The sequence below is a fragment of the Ammospiza nelsoni genome, chromosome 3, assembly GCF_027579445.1.
Source record: "Ammospiza nelsoni isolate bAmmNel1 chromosome 3, bAmmNel1.pri, whole genome shotgun sequence".
In the NCBI taxonomy this organism is placed as follows: domain Eukaryota; kingdom Metazoa; phylum Chordata; class Aves; order Passeriformes; family Passerellidae; genus Ammospiza; species Ammospiza nelsoni.
The window spans coordinates 111,462,111-111,480,903 of record NC_080635.1 but is presented as its reverse complement, the minus strand read 5'-3'; the positions used below and the strand labels follow the sequence as shown (position 1 = coordinate 111,480,903).

Here is an 18,793-nt window from a genome sequence, read left to right as displayed (position 1 = left end):
TATTAAGATTAAATTCTTCCCTGAGGGGATGGTGAGGTCCTGGCACAGGTTACCCAGAGAAACTGTGGCTGTATCCCTGGAAATGTCCAAGGCCAGGTTGGGCAGGGTTTGGAGAAACATGGGATAGTGGAAGGGTCCCTGCCTATGGCAGGAGGTTGGAACAAGATGTTTAAGGTCCCTTTCAACCCAGGCTGTTCCACGATTCTATGAAAACCAATCTGACTAACAAAACTCAAGCCAAGTTGATATCCTTTTTGGCAAGTGGTGTTGTCAGGCTGCCATTGACCTAAACAACCTTCTGCTTTATTTCCCAGACAGGACCATCCTGGTGGATGTGGCTCTTCCCCCTCTGAGAGGACTCTACATCCTGGGGACCCTCGAGTTCCCCAGCAACTCCAGCAATGTCCTGAGCACAGCCTGTGTCGTGGTGCTGGGGGGTGTGCTGAGAGTGGGTGAGTGAACAGCTGATCTTTGGGATGCCTGGGGGTTATTTCTGCTCTTGATAGGGAAAAAAAAAACTGTGGAGAATGACTTAAAGTGTCACCATAAACATGCTGTCCAACCTAATGCCCCATGGCTATCTGGATATCTGCAGTTTGGACACCCAGGATCCATGGGAAGCAGGATGATTATCCACTGGAGCTAATTACCTATTCCTTTAATGGCAACTGCACCCCACTCCTGGTTTCACCGGGGCAGAGATTTTATCTGATATGTGTAAAAGCCCTCCCTGCTCCCTGTGGGGGTTGCTTTATGAGACAGTAATTCCTCAGGGCAGGATCTGCCCCAGTGTTCAGGCAATGCCTGGTGCCTATGGGCATTGATAGGACACTTTTTGTGACACAGAAATATTTAAAGCCAACATAAACAGAGTAATGAAGAATTCCCTGAATGCCTGGAAATCCTGCTGTGGTGTGAAACAGCTGGATTCAGCACATTTGTTCCTCTCATCCCTCTGTACAGATGAGCACCAGGACCACAGGAAGGTACCACCTTGCCTCTACCTCCAGCTGTTTCACAGTCCCCAAAGTCACCAGGGCTGTTCCACATTATTTACAACAATCAGGATTGGTGTTTTTCCTCTCTGAAGTAATTACGCACATAATTCCTTTTAAATATCAAGGTTTCTAAAGCCAGGCATTATAAATACTTACAGGAATCCTTAGGACGCTGGGATCACATTGTTGATCATTGTTTGACCTTTCTCAAGATTGGTTTCATGAACTTTAAAAAGAGAATTTGTTTGTGTAATCACCTCCTGAGGAAGTCTGCTTCAGTATTTGTTTGTTGTTAATCTCAAGGGACTGTTTAGTTAATATAGTACCGGCCAAAAAAGTTATTTTGCTGTCTTGTGTTTTTCTTTGGAAAAAGAGGTTGGAAAGCATAATCTGGGAGGTTAAAAAATATATATACTTAAAACCTGTCAGTCATTTCTTACTCAGACTCCTTTGCACTTTAAATATGGTTTCATATTGGTTTTAAGAAAAAGCATGTGTTCATTGCTAAAAACACTTATTAAAAAAACATTGAGGCACTTTGCTGCACAAACTCCCCTCCAGCACATCTGTGAGTAGTAATGATATTAAAAGCCAAACAGGTATTTGCAGCTGCTGAGTCGCAGTCCAGCGTCTCCTGGAGAGCTGTCCTTGTTTCAGCTGTGAGATGATGGATAGAGGCTCTGCAGGTTTCCCAAATCTCATTTCTCTGCCTGCATGTAGAGCTGGGAGTGCCTGTTTCTTCCTGCCTTCCCCTTTCCCTTCCCATGTGTTCGAGGCCTTACGGAAACGTCTTGGAGCCCATCTGTCCAACCCTGCCTGTTCCACGCCTGAAGGAAGGGTTTTGAAGCCCATCTGTCCAATTCCACCACACCCTAAAGAAATCCTGACACAAAATAGATAATGAGACAGTTTAGTAAACAGATTTAATAGATGTGGACATCAGCATTCAGCATTGCCTGAGCAGGATCTCAGGTCGGCATCACGTGAGCCAAATCCCCAGGTCCTGCCTGCTGCGTAATTTCTCCATGCCCTGTTTTCAGTGTAGCAATCTATAGCCACATGCTGTTCCTTCTAATTCTGTGGCCTGGGACAAAGACTTTCTGGTAAAGCTAGAGTATTTAGTTCCCTTGAACTTTTAGAGAACAAAGACCAGTTTAGAAATTCATCTTATCTGGTTTTGGTGTCCTCCAGAGCACTTGACTTCTTCTCTGCAGAGAGAAAACAAAGTCAGAAGTTAAAGTCATGACCATAAGTGTATAGCAACTAAATGATGATGGAAAATATGTAACAAAGGGAAAAAAAACAGTGTAAAATTGGAGTTTATCAACCATAACAAGAATCTAATTAATTTTATTGAAACAGTGATTTACAGGCAAACTGGGATGAGAAAGTAGTGATGGTTGGGAAATCAGATTTTTTGGAACACCATTGACTATGCAGGGTCAATAATTACTTTTCTCTTTAATATATGATCACAATCCATGTGAATGATGATCCCTGGAAGATGTGAGATGATTTAAGATCCACAAAGAACTCTGTCAGAACTCTCAGAAAACCCAAAGGAAAATGTGTGGATCTACCCTCACAGGAATTTCTCTGGGTGCTCCTAGACCTTTAATGTTGTTGGATTCAGGGAAACTTTCTGATTATTTCTACTTTCATAGTCCTACCCCTAAGATAAGGAGTTTCTCTCTTTCACTTTATCCTTCAAAGTCTTTTATTTTATGGTGATGTTTGCAGTAGAATTTTAGTAACACCATTTATTTCTATTTCTCTCTACTATGATATTGTAAAAATTGGCTATTTTTCCAGCTTATAAAAGGAAGTTTGAGGTTCAGAGAGAAAGTGAAGTGCTAAATATCTTTAGCACATCTGTGTCAAAACAAGGTAAGAAATGATGAGTTCAACATCTCACAGTTGTTTTTCCATTCTCAGCCAGGATGATTCTGTCCATTTTAACCCACAAGCATTAAAACTCAGATGATATGTGCAGAAAGTGCCCTGTTCCACTGCTGAGCAAAGCCCCCAGCTCCCAATAAAGCTGAAGGAAATGTTGAAGTTCACTTGGCACACATTGATCTGTTGGACTCATCCTGAACTAAACTGCACTCAGCTGCTCTTTGCTGGCAGGCCGATTTTGCTTTTTATAGTAGAGCTCGCCAAGTAATTATCCAGATAGGATTTCTCTTTTTATTTCAACTTGTCACATTCTCTCCTTCACATATCTCCTGATGGCTGCTTGTCAGTCATGTCACTCATTGGAGGCAAGAAGCCTAAGGTCATCATTAGCTCATGGCTTGATTGTCTAGAGAGAGAACCCCAGACAATTCTAATGCCCTTATCTTGCTTGTGGTGAGAACTCTAATGCATTTATTCCCCCTCTTTTCCAGAAAGAACCCCCATACTGCTTTGTCAAAGGATAAATCAGTGTATTTCATTAAATGGCCATGTGTTAGCAGTAAATAAAGAGCAGTAATTAGAGCACCAGTGAGTTTCACCAATTTACTGTCTTTTCCAACTTCTCCAGCACTTCTGTTGTGTGGGTCCCATATTTGGCTCTGGGCTGAGTCCCACCCTGCACACACCATCCCTGCACAGCTGTCCAACTTGTATGAAGAAGGGATTCTGTTGGTGTAACGAGATGCGTTTTCATTCCAGATCACAGAAAAAAAATTGGTTTGAAAAGTTCATTGGAGTGTTTGTATTCCCTTCAATGACTGTATTCTCTTCCTGAACCCCTCAGCCTCTGTTTGGCTTTGACCCCTTCCAGGACCTTCAGTTTCTTTTAACTGATTGCTCCATGTAGGGAAGGGATTTGGTTCACATGTTCTAGACACCCAAATTTAGGTGTAATCTGGATATCAGCACATGAGCTGCTGCTGTTCCAGTAGAGGTCTATCCAATATAACCAGTGGAGCCCCTGCAGTCAGTGGGACTGGTTGATAAAGGTATCTAGAAAAAATCTACATTTTAAAAAATTTTAAAAAACCCATTAAAATATACATTAAAAAACCTGAATGTAGGTATATGATTCTCCCCAGAAATATGTTCAGTTGCCTAATTATAAGGATTTCCTATCTTTCTGGGCACCCTCAGCTGTCTCCTCCTGCCTGCAACTTCTGCTTAAAAATTCCACTCTTCAGTCATTTATCCCTGTCTTATATCTGCCATCTTCCAGAGAGGATTTGGAGGGTGCAGGGACTGTCAGATCCCATCCTACTTGTCTCACCACTTATTCCCCATTCACCCCCCACTTCTGGCTATTGGTTCCTACTCCACAGCTGTGGAGATGTGGAGCTGAGGACTTCTGAAATCTTCTGTATTTTTGGCAGAAAGAGGCCACAAAGTGAGGTCTCCTTGTTTGGCTGCTATTCCAGGCTGCTTTCCAGAGTGAACACCTGAAGGAAGCTCCAGAAGAGAACCAACAGTAGGTGCTGTCCTGCTGGGTATTGATCATGAATAAAAGCTCCTCAGACTTTCTGGTGAAAATATGACACAGTTTTTAAAATAGCTGGGTAGTTAGAGTCCAAGAAGTTTTGGATTCAGGAAACAGAGATAGAGGAGATGGTCCCAGCAAGACAAGATGGCAAAGTCTGTTTGCCAGGTGAAGGGAGGAGATCTGTCTCAGAGATTTCGTTGCTCTTATATGCAACAGCTGTTTCAGAGTGTTATGTTGTGAAAAAAAGAGAAGGCTAGAAGGGAGGAAACACCCACTATTCTAGGAAAGAATTGAATGGGTTTTGCTATGGCACAAAACCCCAAACAATACAGCAAAAATCTGTCAGGAGGAACATCTGGAACAGAACTAAAATATGAAAACAATGGAAAATGCTTTTAAAACTCAACAAACTAGATCCAGACCACAGTTCAGGATAAATGAAAATCTGAGTAGAAAAAAACCACATCTCTATATCTGTTCTCCTGTTTATTCCCTCCTTTTTTCTCGTAGTAGGTTTTCTCCTCTCCAGGGGTTGGACCTGGATGGTGAAGGATTCTGAACCAGCTGAAACCATTGTGCTAACAGATCTGTGTTACAATCTCAGCATTTGCATCTCACACTTCTTCAGGACAGCATGTGTCAGTGGTGAATTTATTAACACATCAGGTTGTTTATTAACACAGGATTATCATAAATGATTGGGTTTTCTTGCACTGTGTAGTGCAGTTGGAAGAACGTGTTTGTGGGAGTCCTGCCTCTGTCTTTAGTGCCTCCTGACCTTTTCTGCACGTCTCACCAGACATTTCCATCTTTTGATAATTTCCAGGTTGCAAGCATCCTTTTTCCTGGTTCTCTGCCAGCAGCATATTAATATTTCACTTTATGATCAATGAGGTTGCTCATCAAATTGCCAGGGCTTCCAGCTGGAGCAGAAGCATGAAAGGGAATCTATTTCCACTCATCTCATGCAGGATGGGGAATTGGGCAGCTTGGTGTGGTCTTATGTAGGCTTTTCTCACCACAGAAAAGTGGGACAAGAAATCTGAAGTTTTCACAACCGAAGTCCAAAGATGGACACTTAAAGCCCAGATTGTTCCCTTATGTGTTGCAGAAATCATGATTCCTGTTGTTTGTGGCAAGTTTGCTGTATCCAACAAAATTATTACAAGATCTGTGATTTCATTGCTGGTTACTTCATAAGGTTCTGAAACTTACCCAGCTCTGTGACTTGTGTGAATCAACTATGTTGGAGTCCCCTTATGAGTAAGCTGAAGTAGCTGCTGCTTCCACATCTTCATTTCCATTCTGCTGGAATCTATTTAGACTTAGCCAAAGTGTGTATCTGAGACCTTACTCAGCTTTTCCCTTTATTTTTCATTCTTCCCCATTCATTCCCAGAGAGATTCTTACCTTTTCAAGACCTCTTGCTTTATTATGTTCAATATTAGAGAATCACAGAATGGATAAAGTTGGAATGGATCACTGAAGATCATCGAATCCAACCACCTTTGCTCAATCAGGGTCCCCTAGAGAATTCTTAATTTTTTTCCTAATTCTTCACTTCTAAATTCCTGCTGACTTTCCTAGAGCATCCTTGTAATTGTTCTCTCCAGTTGTGTCAGTTTATCTGCTTACTTTCAGTATCCTCACACAAATTTGGGTCCCTAATAAAACATGGAATGCCACAGGGTTTGCAGGACCAGCCTGGTTGAGTCCATGTCCCCATTCCAGTCACTCAGGCTGTAAATTAGTGTGTGCCATGTTCCTGCTGCACTTGTGTAATTTGTTAATCACAAAGTTTTGTGCTACTAAGCCAAGTGCCTTGGAGAAGCCAATTATATTATAACAAAGCTATTATCTTTATCAACTAGACCTGTAATCTCATTAGGAGATGATAACAAGGAAGTTTCACAAGACCTTTTTTTCTATAAAAGCAGGTTGATTGGCATTAATTATATCATCCACCTTTAATGATTTATTAATTGTGTTCAGAGTTGGACATTCCATTTTTATTTATTTTTCCCCCAGAATCAGTGTCAAGTTGACAGGCCTGTAATTACCTGGGGCTCTTACTTTTATCTTTGTTTGAAATATTGGCACAATATTAGCTTTTTTCAAGGACTCTCAGACATCATGAGTGATCCCAAAATTATTGAAGAGTCCACCTTAATAGTCCAATGGGTTTCCTGTAAAACTCTCTGTTAGCACTTGCATCAAGTTACTAAAATCTATTAATTTAAACCCATGGAACTATTGATGGCAATAAGTAAGTATTAAGCCTATTTTTCTTCTAAATATTCTTAAAAGAAGCAGATTTTTTTCTACTAATTGGTGACTACTGTGTTCTTTTGTGTCATTTTCTAATTACAGTTTCCAGACACTGAAGAATTTCTGTGAATATTATCTTCCCTTTTGAATTTTATTTTATTTTCCATTATAAATAGTTTTATTATGATCTTTGTTTTTCACTCTGACCATATCCTTTCTTTGTGTGGTTTTGGCTTTCTTTTTTTAACAAGGGTATCATTTTTTAATGTTGTGCTTTTTTGGACTAAAAGTTATGATTTTTAGCTAAATGTAGATGTAAATCTTTTAATGGAAGGAGAACTTCCAATTCATCCTTTAGAATCCCCACTTCCAATCCTTTGTACATGATTGTTAAGTCTGGAAGCCTACTTAAAAATTGTTTTAAAACTGAGCTGAAAATTGGGTATATGAGATGGTTTTAACTGACTTAACTATAATAGTAAATGCTTTGTAACCAGGTGTAAAAAACATGAGAAATTATGAAAGCATATTTGGAAACAACCTAATTCCTTCTTTTCCTCTGTTCAAAACACAGTTTTGTGAGTTTAAACAAGGAAATCAAACCTGGATTGGGTGGACGATGGACACTGGAAAATACTTCCATCCATGTCCCCAGAGAATATACATGTTCACTGGTGTGAGATATTAGATGGGGAACATGCAAGTCTTGTACTGTTTGCCTTTTAAAGAGTTGTACAGAGAATTTAAATATCCTCAGTTATCAGTCAGATGCTGGTGGGAAACAATTTATTGTTTTATTGATTTCACTTAAGTAAAAAAAAAAGGCTCTTAAAGCAAAGTGTTTCTTTAGGATACAAAATCAGCTCTCTTTTCCAAACTAGTAATTTTTAAATATTAAAAGAACATGACAGGCCAGCTAATTTTGTACAGATACATATATATATATTTTAGTTCTACATCTGCTGCAGTTTTCTGTTGCATAATTGATTTAATCTCTAATTTTAAAGGAACGCTGAACTCCTTTACTGGACTCCGCATACATTTCTCCAGGGCAAAAACTGTCCTACTTTTTCCTCCTTAGTATCTGTGTAGTGCTGGGCCATTTTCCTCTGAAACTGTAAACTACCCTTGGTGAAAGAAATGAAGGCAAAGTTGGAATACAGTTTACTGTGCAGTTATCCCCAAAACTTCTTGGGCACTTTATTTTTCTCTAATTTTTTTCCTCAATCTTTCAATTTTTCCCATCCTTGCTGCATGATTACCTTTCAACTGGTGAAGGAGCAAAAAAGCAAAAACTGCTTGAGAAAGGAAATACTAATTCAGCCATTTAGGTATTTCTTTAAAATCAGATTCACACATATTCCCCCCCCTAGTTTCCCTTTGTTTTTAGAATCACAGAAGCCATGGATACTTTTGTCGTGGGTTTGATGCTGTTTTGTCTTTATTGCAGGTTCTTTGCAATATCCCCTAGAAAGGGATTTAAAGCTGCTGTTCCTTCTTCGGGCTTCTGAAGGGATTTTCTGTGATCGTCTGGAGGATATAAATGTGCACCCAGGGAGTATTGGTATGAAACATGAAGTCCACATTTCATAGGAAACTAATTTTTGGTAATATCCAAATCTACCACTGTTGAGACTGTTACTCTTTGGTACAGATAAACTTCAAACAAAGGTACACAAATTTTACAGCTAACATTAAATCTTCTGGGATATATCATCTCTATGAAAAGTTTCTGTATTTTGGGTTTGTCCTCTGATTTTGGATCCCTTTTCCAGAGGTGGGGGGGAAAATGTTCATTGTCCAGAAAGATTAATAATAGCCACATAATTTTTGTACCTTTCATTCCTCAAGTTTTTTACCTAATTTCTTTACTTAGAATTTTTTTTAATGGTAGATATCATTGTCTGCAACTCCTTTAAATCTAATTTGTGTCAATGAGACTTCTGTGGTAAAATCCCCTCTCTTGCCTGTACATGCAATGATCATTTTACTTTATTGAGGACTTATTGCTCCTTCACTTTGTATTTTGAGTGTTCTTACACTTCTCAGAAAATATAAAAACATACTTTAATAAATACATAGATTTCATATACTTAGTTATTGCTTCAGTTTTTCTCAAGTCTCTTTTTCTTTAACCTTTGAAATCCTCCTTCTGTTCTTTCTTTTTTTTTTTTTTCCCCCAGGAGTTTATGGACAGGTGCAAATTTATAGTGCTTATCCTAAGATGCCTTGGACACATCTGGGAACTAATGTTGCTCCTGGCAATGAAAGGTGGTATTTTGGCTAAATATGCTTTCAAATATTAAATTTTGGCTGCTGTTGCTATGGTTTGTATTTAATATTCCTGTGAGTTGCATTATTCTTTCTCTTTGTGATGGGGTCTGTTTGAATTCTGTATAGATAGAATAAAAAAACCTAAGTTACAGAAAATTGCATTATGATGGAAAAGCTGATGATTTTTAAGGTCCCTTCCAACACTAATTCTAAAGAAATCTAAATTCCAAGGATGAATCAAGCTGAGAATTCCTTCCTTCCTTCCTTCCTTCCTTCCTTCCTTCCTTCCTTCCTTCCTTCCTTCCTTCCTTCCTTCCTTCCTTCCTTCCTTCCTTCCTTCCTTCCTTCCTTCCTTCCTTCCTTCCTTCCTTCCTTCCTTCCTTCCTTCCTTCCTTCCTTCCTTCCTTCCTTCCTTCCTTCCTTCCTTCCTTCCTTCCTTCCTTCCTTCCTTCCTTCCTTCCTTCCTTCCTTCCTTCCTTCCTTCCTTCCTTCCTTCCTTCCTTCCTTCCTTCCTTCCTTCCTTCCTTCCTTCCTTCCTTCCTTCCTTCCTTCCTTCCTTCCTTCCTTCCTTCCTTCCTTCCTTCCTTCCTTCCTTCCTTCCTTCCTTCCTTCCTTCCTTCCTTCCTTCCTTGTTTCCTTCCTTGTTTCCTTGTTTCCTTCCTTCCTTCCTTCCTTCCTTCCTTCCTTGTTTCCTTGTTTCCTTGTTTCCTTCCTTCCTTCCTTCCTTGTTTCCTTCCTTGTTTCCTTCCTTCCTTGTTTCCTTGTTTCCTTGTTTCCTTGTTTCCTTGTTTCCTTCCTTGTTTCCTTCCTTGTTTCCTTGTTTCCTTGTTTCCTTGTTTCCTTCCTTGTTTCCTTCCTTCCTTGTTTCCTTCCTTGTTTCCTTCCTTGTTTCCTTCCTTGTTTCCTTCCTTCCTTGTTTCCTTGTTTCCTTCCTTCCTTGTTTCCTTGTTTCCTTCCTTCCTTCCTTGTTTCCTTCCTTGTTTCCTTGTTTCCTTGTTTCCTTCCTTGTTTCCTTCCTTGTTTCCTTGTTTCCTTCCTTCCTTCCTTGTTTCCTTCCTTGTTTCCTTGTTTCCTTGTTTCCTTCCTTGTTTCCTTCCTTGTTTCCTTCCTTCCTTGTTTCCTTGTTTCCTTCCTTCCTTGTTTCCTTCCTTCCTTGTTTCCTTGTTTCCTTCCTTCCTTGTTTCCTTCCTTGTTTCCTTGTTTCCTTCCTTCCTTGTTTCCTTCCTTGTTTCCTTCCTTGTTTCCTTGTTTCCTTGTTTCCTTCCTTCCTTGTTTCCTTGTTTCCTTGTTTCCTTGTTTCCTTGTTTCCTTCCTTGTTTCCTTGTTTCCTTGTTTCCTTCCTTCCTTCCTTCCTTCCTTGTTTCCTTGTTTCCTTGTTTCCTTGTTTCCTTGTTTCCTTGTTTCCTTCCTTCCTTGTTTCCTTCCTTCCTTGTTTCCTTCCTTCCTTGTTTCCTTGTTTCCTTCCTTCCTTGTTTCCTTGTTTCCTTGTTTCCTTGTTTCCTTGTTTCCTTGTTTCCTTTCCTTCCTTGTTTCCTTGTTTCCTTGTTTCCTTTCCTTCCTTGTTTCTTTGTTTCCTTTCTTCCTTGTTTCCTTGTCTCCTTCCTTGTTTCTGCCTTTCAGCCAGGCCTAACAAAGCCTTATTGGAAGAGTTCCCACCAGGGTAGAGGTGTCATGTCAGCATTTAGAGAAATGATTGTGAAGATGAGCAGTGGGAGCACAAAGACCTCACCAGCAGTGCTCATCTGTTGTGAGCTCTCTCAGAGCTGTGCATTCAGTGCAGATTAATTGTTTAGGAATTGCTGTGTAGCTGATCCTGATCCAAACCCTGCAACTTCAGAATCACCCTCTGGAAATTCTTCTCCTTCCCTGACTGAGATGGGAGATCAGAGTAAGCAGATTCTGACTGAAGCATGCCAGTTAAACACTTGGATGAAATGGATCCAGGCTAGATCTGGGTTGCTGCCCAGATATTTTATGTGAAATATCATGAGGTGCTAAGATACAAGTGTTTGGAGTTAATGTATGCGCATTAAATATAGCACAAAGAGTTGTTTTAGTTGTTAAAAGAAAGGAAAAAAAAAGCCAACCAAAAACAATGCCTTATTTTTCATTAAAAATCTACCAATAGCCAGCTAAGAGTTCATGTGGTTGGATACAGGAAATAGGTAAAGTAGTGCTGGAATATGAAAACTGAAGGAAAATGAAAGCTGAAGGAAGTGGATTTTATTGAAGGAGAGGAGCTGCTCTATATAATTTTCCAGTATGAATCAGCTAATCAGTTCAGAAAGGACTTTCCTGCCATTTCAAAAGATATGCAGTGATTCTACAAAAAAAAAAAAAAAGAAAAGAATTAATAAATTAATAAGTTTTTTGGTGGATTTCTCTACTGAATATTCACTGGTATTGTGTACTAAGAGCTCATCTGGAACCTACTCATCTTTGAAAAATATTGGAGAAAGAGACTCTGGAAAAACTTGACAACATCCCTTTTAGTTTAGGACCTTTCTCTCTGCCCTTCTGTCTCTCTAGCCTGCATGTGAGGAATTGTCTGAATTCACTCAGTGCCCTTTTTCCTCAATAATTCCCTGAGGAGTTTGGATCATCACCTGGCCAGCAGCACTCACCCTGTAACAGGACAAGATGTTTATCAAATAGAGATGTACACTGCTCATTATGCATTTTGCTGTCTTTAAGCACTTTTATTTTCCTTATGTGAAGCTAAAAATCCCCTGAACTACTAATACAACTTTGACTGTAAAAGGGAATCTTCAGTTCAAGATTAAAACAAATAAATGCAGGACTCTGTGCAATGTTCAATAAAGTTTTAAGTGCTATTGCCTAGAGGGTGTTCAGCTACCAAGGGCAGGATTCAGGTTCCTAAACAGATGGTTTGGGCCCATTTGAGTGTCTTTGGGCTCTTTTGAGATGTTTTTGGGGTCCTTCCATGGCTGCACATTTGTCGCCATGAACGCCTCAGGAACCAGTCCTGTCTCCTGTCACATCTGCTGACTGATGTTTTAGATACCCTGGGATATCTCAGATAGCAAGAGGTGTTCTTGTTTAGGGAATCAAATCCTGCTCAAAGTGCCCAATTCAGATAACTGAGTTGCTTTTCACCCACTAATAGAGCACCAAGAAGCTCTGGTGGAAGCTCAGATTCCAAGTGCAGACAGCCACACGACCCTGCACATGGTTGTTGTCTAAATCCAAAGCTGACTTTCAGCTCTGCAGAATATTTCTGGCACCAAAAATGGTCTGAAATGTCTTTTGGAGGCAGCTTAAGCTCTGAAATGCTGTACTGGAACTGTATATGTTGTTAATCAATGGTGTGAAGTAGATGCTTCAGGATTAATTTCCTCCCACATATTTCAGACATCTGTTTTTGCAGAAAGCCCTAAAGGGGCTTTTCCTACAGCATAGCCTGTAGACTTTTTTTTTTTCTTTTTTTTTTTTCTTTTCAGATCTCCCTGAGCAGAGCTGTTCATTTTTAATGAAATTTATGAAATTGTAAGTGTAATGACATTAAGTTTATATCATGGTGTTACAGGATTTTTGTGGAGGATGAAGTAGATTGGGATCAAGGTGGGGATATTGTGATCAGCTCTTCCTCCTATGAAGCCCACCAAGCTGAAGTAGTTACACTTAAAGAAGTCCATGGTCATAATATAAGAATTCATCAACATCTTCTGCACAGGCACATTGGTAAGGAAGGTTTCTTTCCTCTTTTTGAGAGTTTTCTTCTGAAATATTGACTTTCCATTTCATATCTCAACAGGATCAATTCTACGTCCTTGTGGTATCTTCATTTCTTTCTCCATGTACTTTTTTAGCTTGCTGATTCTAACATGAATTTCTGTGAATACAATCAATTCACTGCTGAATTGTTTGGGAAAACTTTCTGGTGTTTCAAGTTGAGCTGGTTCACAGACAGAGAAAGCAATTTTTCCTCTCCTAAAGGAAAAAAGAAATGTAGGATTTTAGGCCCTTTGCACAATTTCTATGGTATGTCAAAAACCTGGAAAAGAATTAAACCCCACCATTTTTTCAAATTTCAAAATAATCCTATTCATAAAGTTTAAAATACAAAATTTTATCAATTCCATGGCAAAAAAAAACCAATGTATTTATAAACTAATATCTAAATAAACATAAAATCTGCATATATCTATTTTATGTGTAGACTGCATGGATCTATATTTTTGTGGAAAAGGGGATGCAGTGCTAATACACACTTACTTTTATTTCAACCTATAAAGTAAATTTATTACCATCTATTTAACAAAAGAAAAATAATTTTATTAACAATTCTGAACCTTCAAACCAAGGACTTTTCTTGTGCACATCAATGTTTTTTTAAATTTGATCTTTATTCCAACCAGTAGGCCCAGAAATTAGTGTAATGGATAAAAAGATCCAGAAACATCATGTTTTAAATGGTGAATATTTAAATGCCTGAGCCAGTAATCAAAGCTTCACTTGGAACTGAGCTCTGTTCTGCAATTATCCACAGTGTTAATCAACAGTAGCCTGCATGGCACAGCTTTTTATGACAATTGCATTTTTCAAACAAAATGTGCAGTTCAAAGCATAGAACATCTAGACTTTATTTCCAGTAGTTTATGCATTTTAGGGCTTTCCTTTTAGCTGATGTAGATATAATAAATGTATCATGAGGGGAATTTGAGTAATGCAGCAGTTGTTAGATACAGCTGAAAAAAAAAAAAGTACTGATGGAAAAATTAATGGGTAAATACTGAGTTTCACCTTGGCAAATGTAGATACTTGCAGGAAATGTTCACACATGAGCCAGTCTCTCTTAGCTCCCTGGAAAATTAAAGCAGAAAAATACATACAATACAGGCTTCTCACTTGTATTTTATCTGCCCCTAAAGCAGGTATATAAAATACACAAGAAATTGCACTTGAGATTTGCCTACTGCTCTCCACCATGCATAAAGCCAGTCTGGATAACTAAATTACATCTGCATGGGTCTAAAATCACCTGAGATTATCCAAACTAGACAGCTGCATAAACTTGAGAAAAAGTCTCCTTTAGAGAGGCATTGAAATAAATGTTTTAAAATCCTTTTAGAAAGCACACACAAGCCAGACTCTGTAGCAAAGAGGGTTTTGGCATTGACATTAGTCTGATCCTGAGGAAAATTCAAGGAGATCAACTCTGCAGTGTGCTGAAGAGTAACTCCAGCACGCAGAGCTTGGAAAAAATGAAGTGTGAACCTGTTCATTGCTTTGGCACCTGCACACCTCAGGGGAAAGGTTTAGCACCTCCTTGTTCTAAAAACAAGATATCTTGGTAAAATGTAAGCACACAGTGAATATTTGATGGGCAGGTGGCCTTTCTGGTGTTGTGTCGACGCACGCAGATTGTGCTGGGGGTGAAACACACCTGAATGTCAGCGCAGATTCTGCAGAGGAGCTGTCAGGATTTATGTCCCTCAAAGCACTGGCTAATAGGTATGATAGACACTTATCACATTTGCTTTCTTGCAACTCCCCAGGGCGTCCCCATGAGACAGAAGATGGCAGAAGCATCCCTTTGGCCGCAGAGGTTGGGCTCCTCACACGGAACGTGCAGATCCAGTCGGATGTGGCTTGTGCTGGGAGGATGCTGGTGGGACACTTCACAGACTCCAGTGGGATGGAGTTTGAAGGTAGTTGAGATTCACCTGTCCTCATCAAGCACACTGGTTTTGCCCAAGAAAGAGGTGCAGCAACATGCGAATCCATTCACATTTGCTATTAAAGTCAGAACAAAATGATTGTCGGCAAGTATGAAACATGAGCACCACTAAAAATTCATAAATGGATCCATAAATCCATAAATCATATGGAAGATATTTTAGGAAGGGCTGCTGTGTGCTTTGTAAGGTTTTACGATGTGTTTGTAGATATTTATTAACAAACACCCATCACAACAATACACTGACAAAGTACCTGATGTTATATGTCTGACTGTTGTTAATGTGGTTGTCCTTACCTGTTCTTATGTAATATTTATTTCACTTCATTTATCTCATTACAGGTGCTCTTCAACTCTTAAATGTTCAATTTTTGAATTTTGGGCCTCCTCAGCTTTCTGCCATTGAATTCAGGAATATATCCCAGGGATCCTCAGTGGTGTCATCCAGCATTAGTGGCAGCTGTGGTGCTGGCATTAAAGCAGTCGAGAGCAGTGGGATCTTGTTGCACAATAACGTGGTGTTCAACACCACTGGACCTGGCATTGATTTGGAAGGGAAAAATCACTCCCTCATCAGGACTCTTGTTATTCTGAGCAGGCAGCCAGCAGGTTCATTAAGCTGGGTTGCTGGCGTCAAGGTGAACCTGGCCACCAGTGTCTCCCTTCGTGGCAATGCTGTGGCAGGATCCGAGAGGATTGGTTTCCGTGTCAGGGGCCAGGAGTGTTCACTAGCTGGAGAATATTACAGTGAAAACGTGGCCCATTCGAGTCTCCATGGCGTTCACCTGTACCAGGAAGATGGATTTCAGACCTGCACTAGAATCACAGGCTTTCTATCCTATAAGAATTACGACTATGGTGTTATGCTCCACCTTGGAGGCAGCATTATTGTGGAAAATGTGGTGCTGGTGGACAACACCGTGGGACTCCTGGCCATGGTGCACTGTGCCAACACACAGCAATGCTACACTGGGAAAACATTCATAAAACTTAAAAACTCCATCATTGTTGCAACAAGCTCGACTTTTGACTGCCTCAGAGACAGGATCCAGCCTCACTCAGCTGATCCAACAGCCCAGGACCGACCCCCACATTACCCTCTAAGAGGCCGTGTTGGGATTTTATGGCCCACATTCAGCACCACTCCCAGCCAAAGGCCAGAGCATCCCTGGCACAAAGCTGGGAATTGTCCAAAAGCCCTGGGAATCATGAAGCTGAAAGGTTGGTCTTCTGCCTCCACTGGCCAGACTGTTGTGTCATTGCTTTTCTTTACTCATTTCATTATTTCCAATTGAAGTTTTAGCCTTCCACAGATGGACTATTAGAGAAATCAGAGTCTCAGTGAAATTGATAGCACAATTCTTCTACAACTTGATACAGTTTAATTGAGAAAAAATATTATTTGATAATTTTCACTTCCTGAATCTACTGCAGGATAATTGTTGCCCCTAGAAGTTGTGGCTGCCCCATCCCTGGAGGTATTCAGGGTTGGGTTGGATGGGGCTTGAAGCAACCTGGGATAGTAGAATATGTCCCTGCCCATAGTAGAGGGGTGAAATGAGATGATATTTAAGGTCCCTTCCAACCCAAACCATTTGATAATTATGTCTCGTGCTAATGTATAGATTCCATTTCACACATACCTTCCGTCTCTGTTACTTTTCCAATTGATTCATCTCTCTGACCCACAGCTGCCTCTACATAAATAAAGATACCAAATGTGAGAAATGAATATCATACTTTGGATAGAATTGTCACAGAACATAAGAACTACAACTCACAGAAGCACTTATGACCTTTATTGGTATAAGAGCTTGCACAAGAGGATAGAAGTCTGTTATATATCCTGGATCTTTGTTTCAAATTAATTTTTTCAGTCCCCAGAGCAACATTTGAATTTAGAAGAATCCTGATAACTGGTTGCAAAGGTGGTATCTAAATACCTCACTATATTCATGTCTTTATTCCTCACTGCTACTTACTTTTGCAAGAAAATTCATTATCCCCTTTTTACTGAGGAGTAAGAGAGGTAGAGAAAGACAAACAGACTTGCACAGAATCCTACAAAAAAATCATGGCACAATATAGATTTTGGAGCTGCATAAGAGTTGAGTGACAGAGCCAAGTATGTGTCATCACAGCCTGCTTGTTTTATATTAATCTCTGGCAAGTAGAAAAATCATCCAAGGCAGGTTGTTATTTAACTGGTTCTTATTCAAATGAAAACATATTACATACTCTTGCTTTATGTTTTCTCTTTCAGTTACTATTTCTTTGATTTCATTTCCTATGGCATGACTTACTTTGTATCAACTCAGGATATAACTTAGCTACAGAGTATTCTAAAGCCACATGAAGATCTATGAACAATGATATTAGTCTGATTTAAAAATAATTTGCACAGATATATATGGGGGGCATGTTAATATGGAAAATATCACATGAAAAAAACCCAACTTTTTTATCTCTAGTTATGGCACTCTTTTAACCATTTTTCCTGTTTGATCTTCTCTTAATCCCTGGCAGAAGTCACCTTTACTGGTTTTACACAGAGCTGCTACAGTGAAGACAGGGATGTCTGTATCATGTCAAATTCTGATCATTTAGGCATCATGCCTCTCATCACAGCAGAGACATCAAGGATGTTACATGTCAGTGAGAGGGACATGTTCTACTTTCATCCAAAGAGGTAAAATGCTTCATTCTGAACTATCTTTTTTCAAAAAAAAAAACCAAAACCCCAAACACCTACAGCTTTGGAACTATCCTCCCCTCATGTCTGCTTTTGTACTGCACCTGTCTGACAAAAATGAGCAAGCTCTGACATCAAATAAATGTGCACAGAAAAACTCAAATACAGGGAAAAAAAAAAGGAAATTGAAAAACACCACCAAATTTAGTTTAGGGCAATCTTTTACAATTTGAGTTTTGAATTCCATCAAGGTGCATCTCTGGATAAATCCTTTTGGATTTCTTCTTTTCCTGACATTTGTGTAGCAAAACAAGCCTCACATATCCCATTTCCTAAACCCCCATCCTGAGCATCTCTGACTTCTCAGCCTCAGGCTTCAGAAAATGTCAGGACCTCCAGGAAAAAAAACCCTGAGACAGGGAATGTCCTTTTGGTTGGGGAAGCGTGGCTTGATTTGTGCCTGCGAGATCACATCAGAAATGTTGATCAGTACCAGGCAGGCTGTGAGATGTCAAATGATTTCCAGAACTGCTCCTGCCCAGGGAGAATATCATCTGTGAGTGTTGAGGAGGGAGGGGAGAACTTCATCTGTAACCTTAAGTCACTGCTGGTTGCAGTGGTTTAGACATAGCACATCCAATGGAAACCACATGCCTATTTATTTATTGCAGTCACTGAACATGATGCAGAGGCTATGTCAGGAAAGCCTTGAAGTAGCAAAAAAAAATAATTCCAGCATGGACTCCACTTGCCAGTCAAAAATAATTGGAGGTGTCCCGCACTGCTATGTTTAGAGCCCCTCCAGCCTTCTGCCAGAATTTCTTATTTTATTCTATATTTTTGCTTTTTGCTCTGGGCGTTAGTTTGCGTGTAGATTTCTGAGCCCTGTCCAGCTTGTCAGCTCTCATTATGTTTCACTTTTCTGTTCATCCCACAATATTCTGCTGGTAGTGAGCTGCTGAATGCCCAGTCTACTGCAAGAGCTGGTGGTTTTCAAATGTGAGGAATGCACGTGGGTCACTGAATGCTTCCTTGGGATGCTGAGCCTCTGAGAGTGGTTACATCCCCCAGTGCTCCTCATGCAAGATCTGCATGCGTTTATTTAATCCACCTTTGCAGCTGCTGAGCTTGATCCAGGATGTGGCTGCATGGTTCTGCTTCAGCATCCTGAAGGGAAATCTTGATGGATTTGTCCTGTCAAAGAGAAGATGAGCATTGCCTTGGAGCAAGAAAGGAAATAGAAACATCAGAGAATATAGCAAATCCATGAAGAACTTTGCTTGTCCTACTGGTAGACCTAACCAGCAGAAATGCTGGATGTGCTGAGAGATGGTCAAGAGCTGAACTGTCAGGATCAGAGGAGTCTTTGTTCTCTGCCTCTTTTGAGCTTGGCTGTCTGGGGGAATTGGCATTTTTGTTCC

General features: G+C 39.9%; 1 protein-coding gene across 1 annotated transcript in view; it reads left to right on the top strand.

Moving 5' to 3' along the window:
- Positions 1–18,793, top strand: part of PKHD1 (PKHD1 ciliary IPT domain containing fibrocystin/polyductin) — a 240,386-nt gene that overhangs the window by 152,520 nt on the left and 69,073 nt on the right. The window contains exons 52-58 of the mRNA XM_059469299.1: positions 315–452; positions 8,156–8,269; positions 8,889–8,976; positions 12,527–12,681; positions 14,499–14,651; positions 15,023–15,901; positions 17,207–17,369. Coding sequence (XP_059325282.1) covers positions 315–452; positions 8,156–8,269; positions 8,889–8,976; positions 12,527–12,681; positions 14,499–14,651; positions 15,023–15,901; positions 17,207–17,369 — 1,690 coding nt within the window. The remainder of the gene's footprint in view (positions 1–314; positions 453–8,155; positions 8,270–8,888; positions 8,977–12,526; positions 12,682–14,498; positions 14,652–15,022; positions 15,902–17,206; positions 17,370–18,793) is intronic.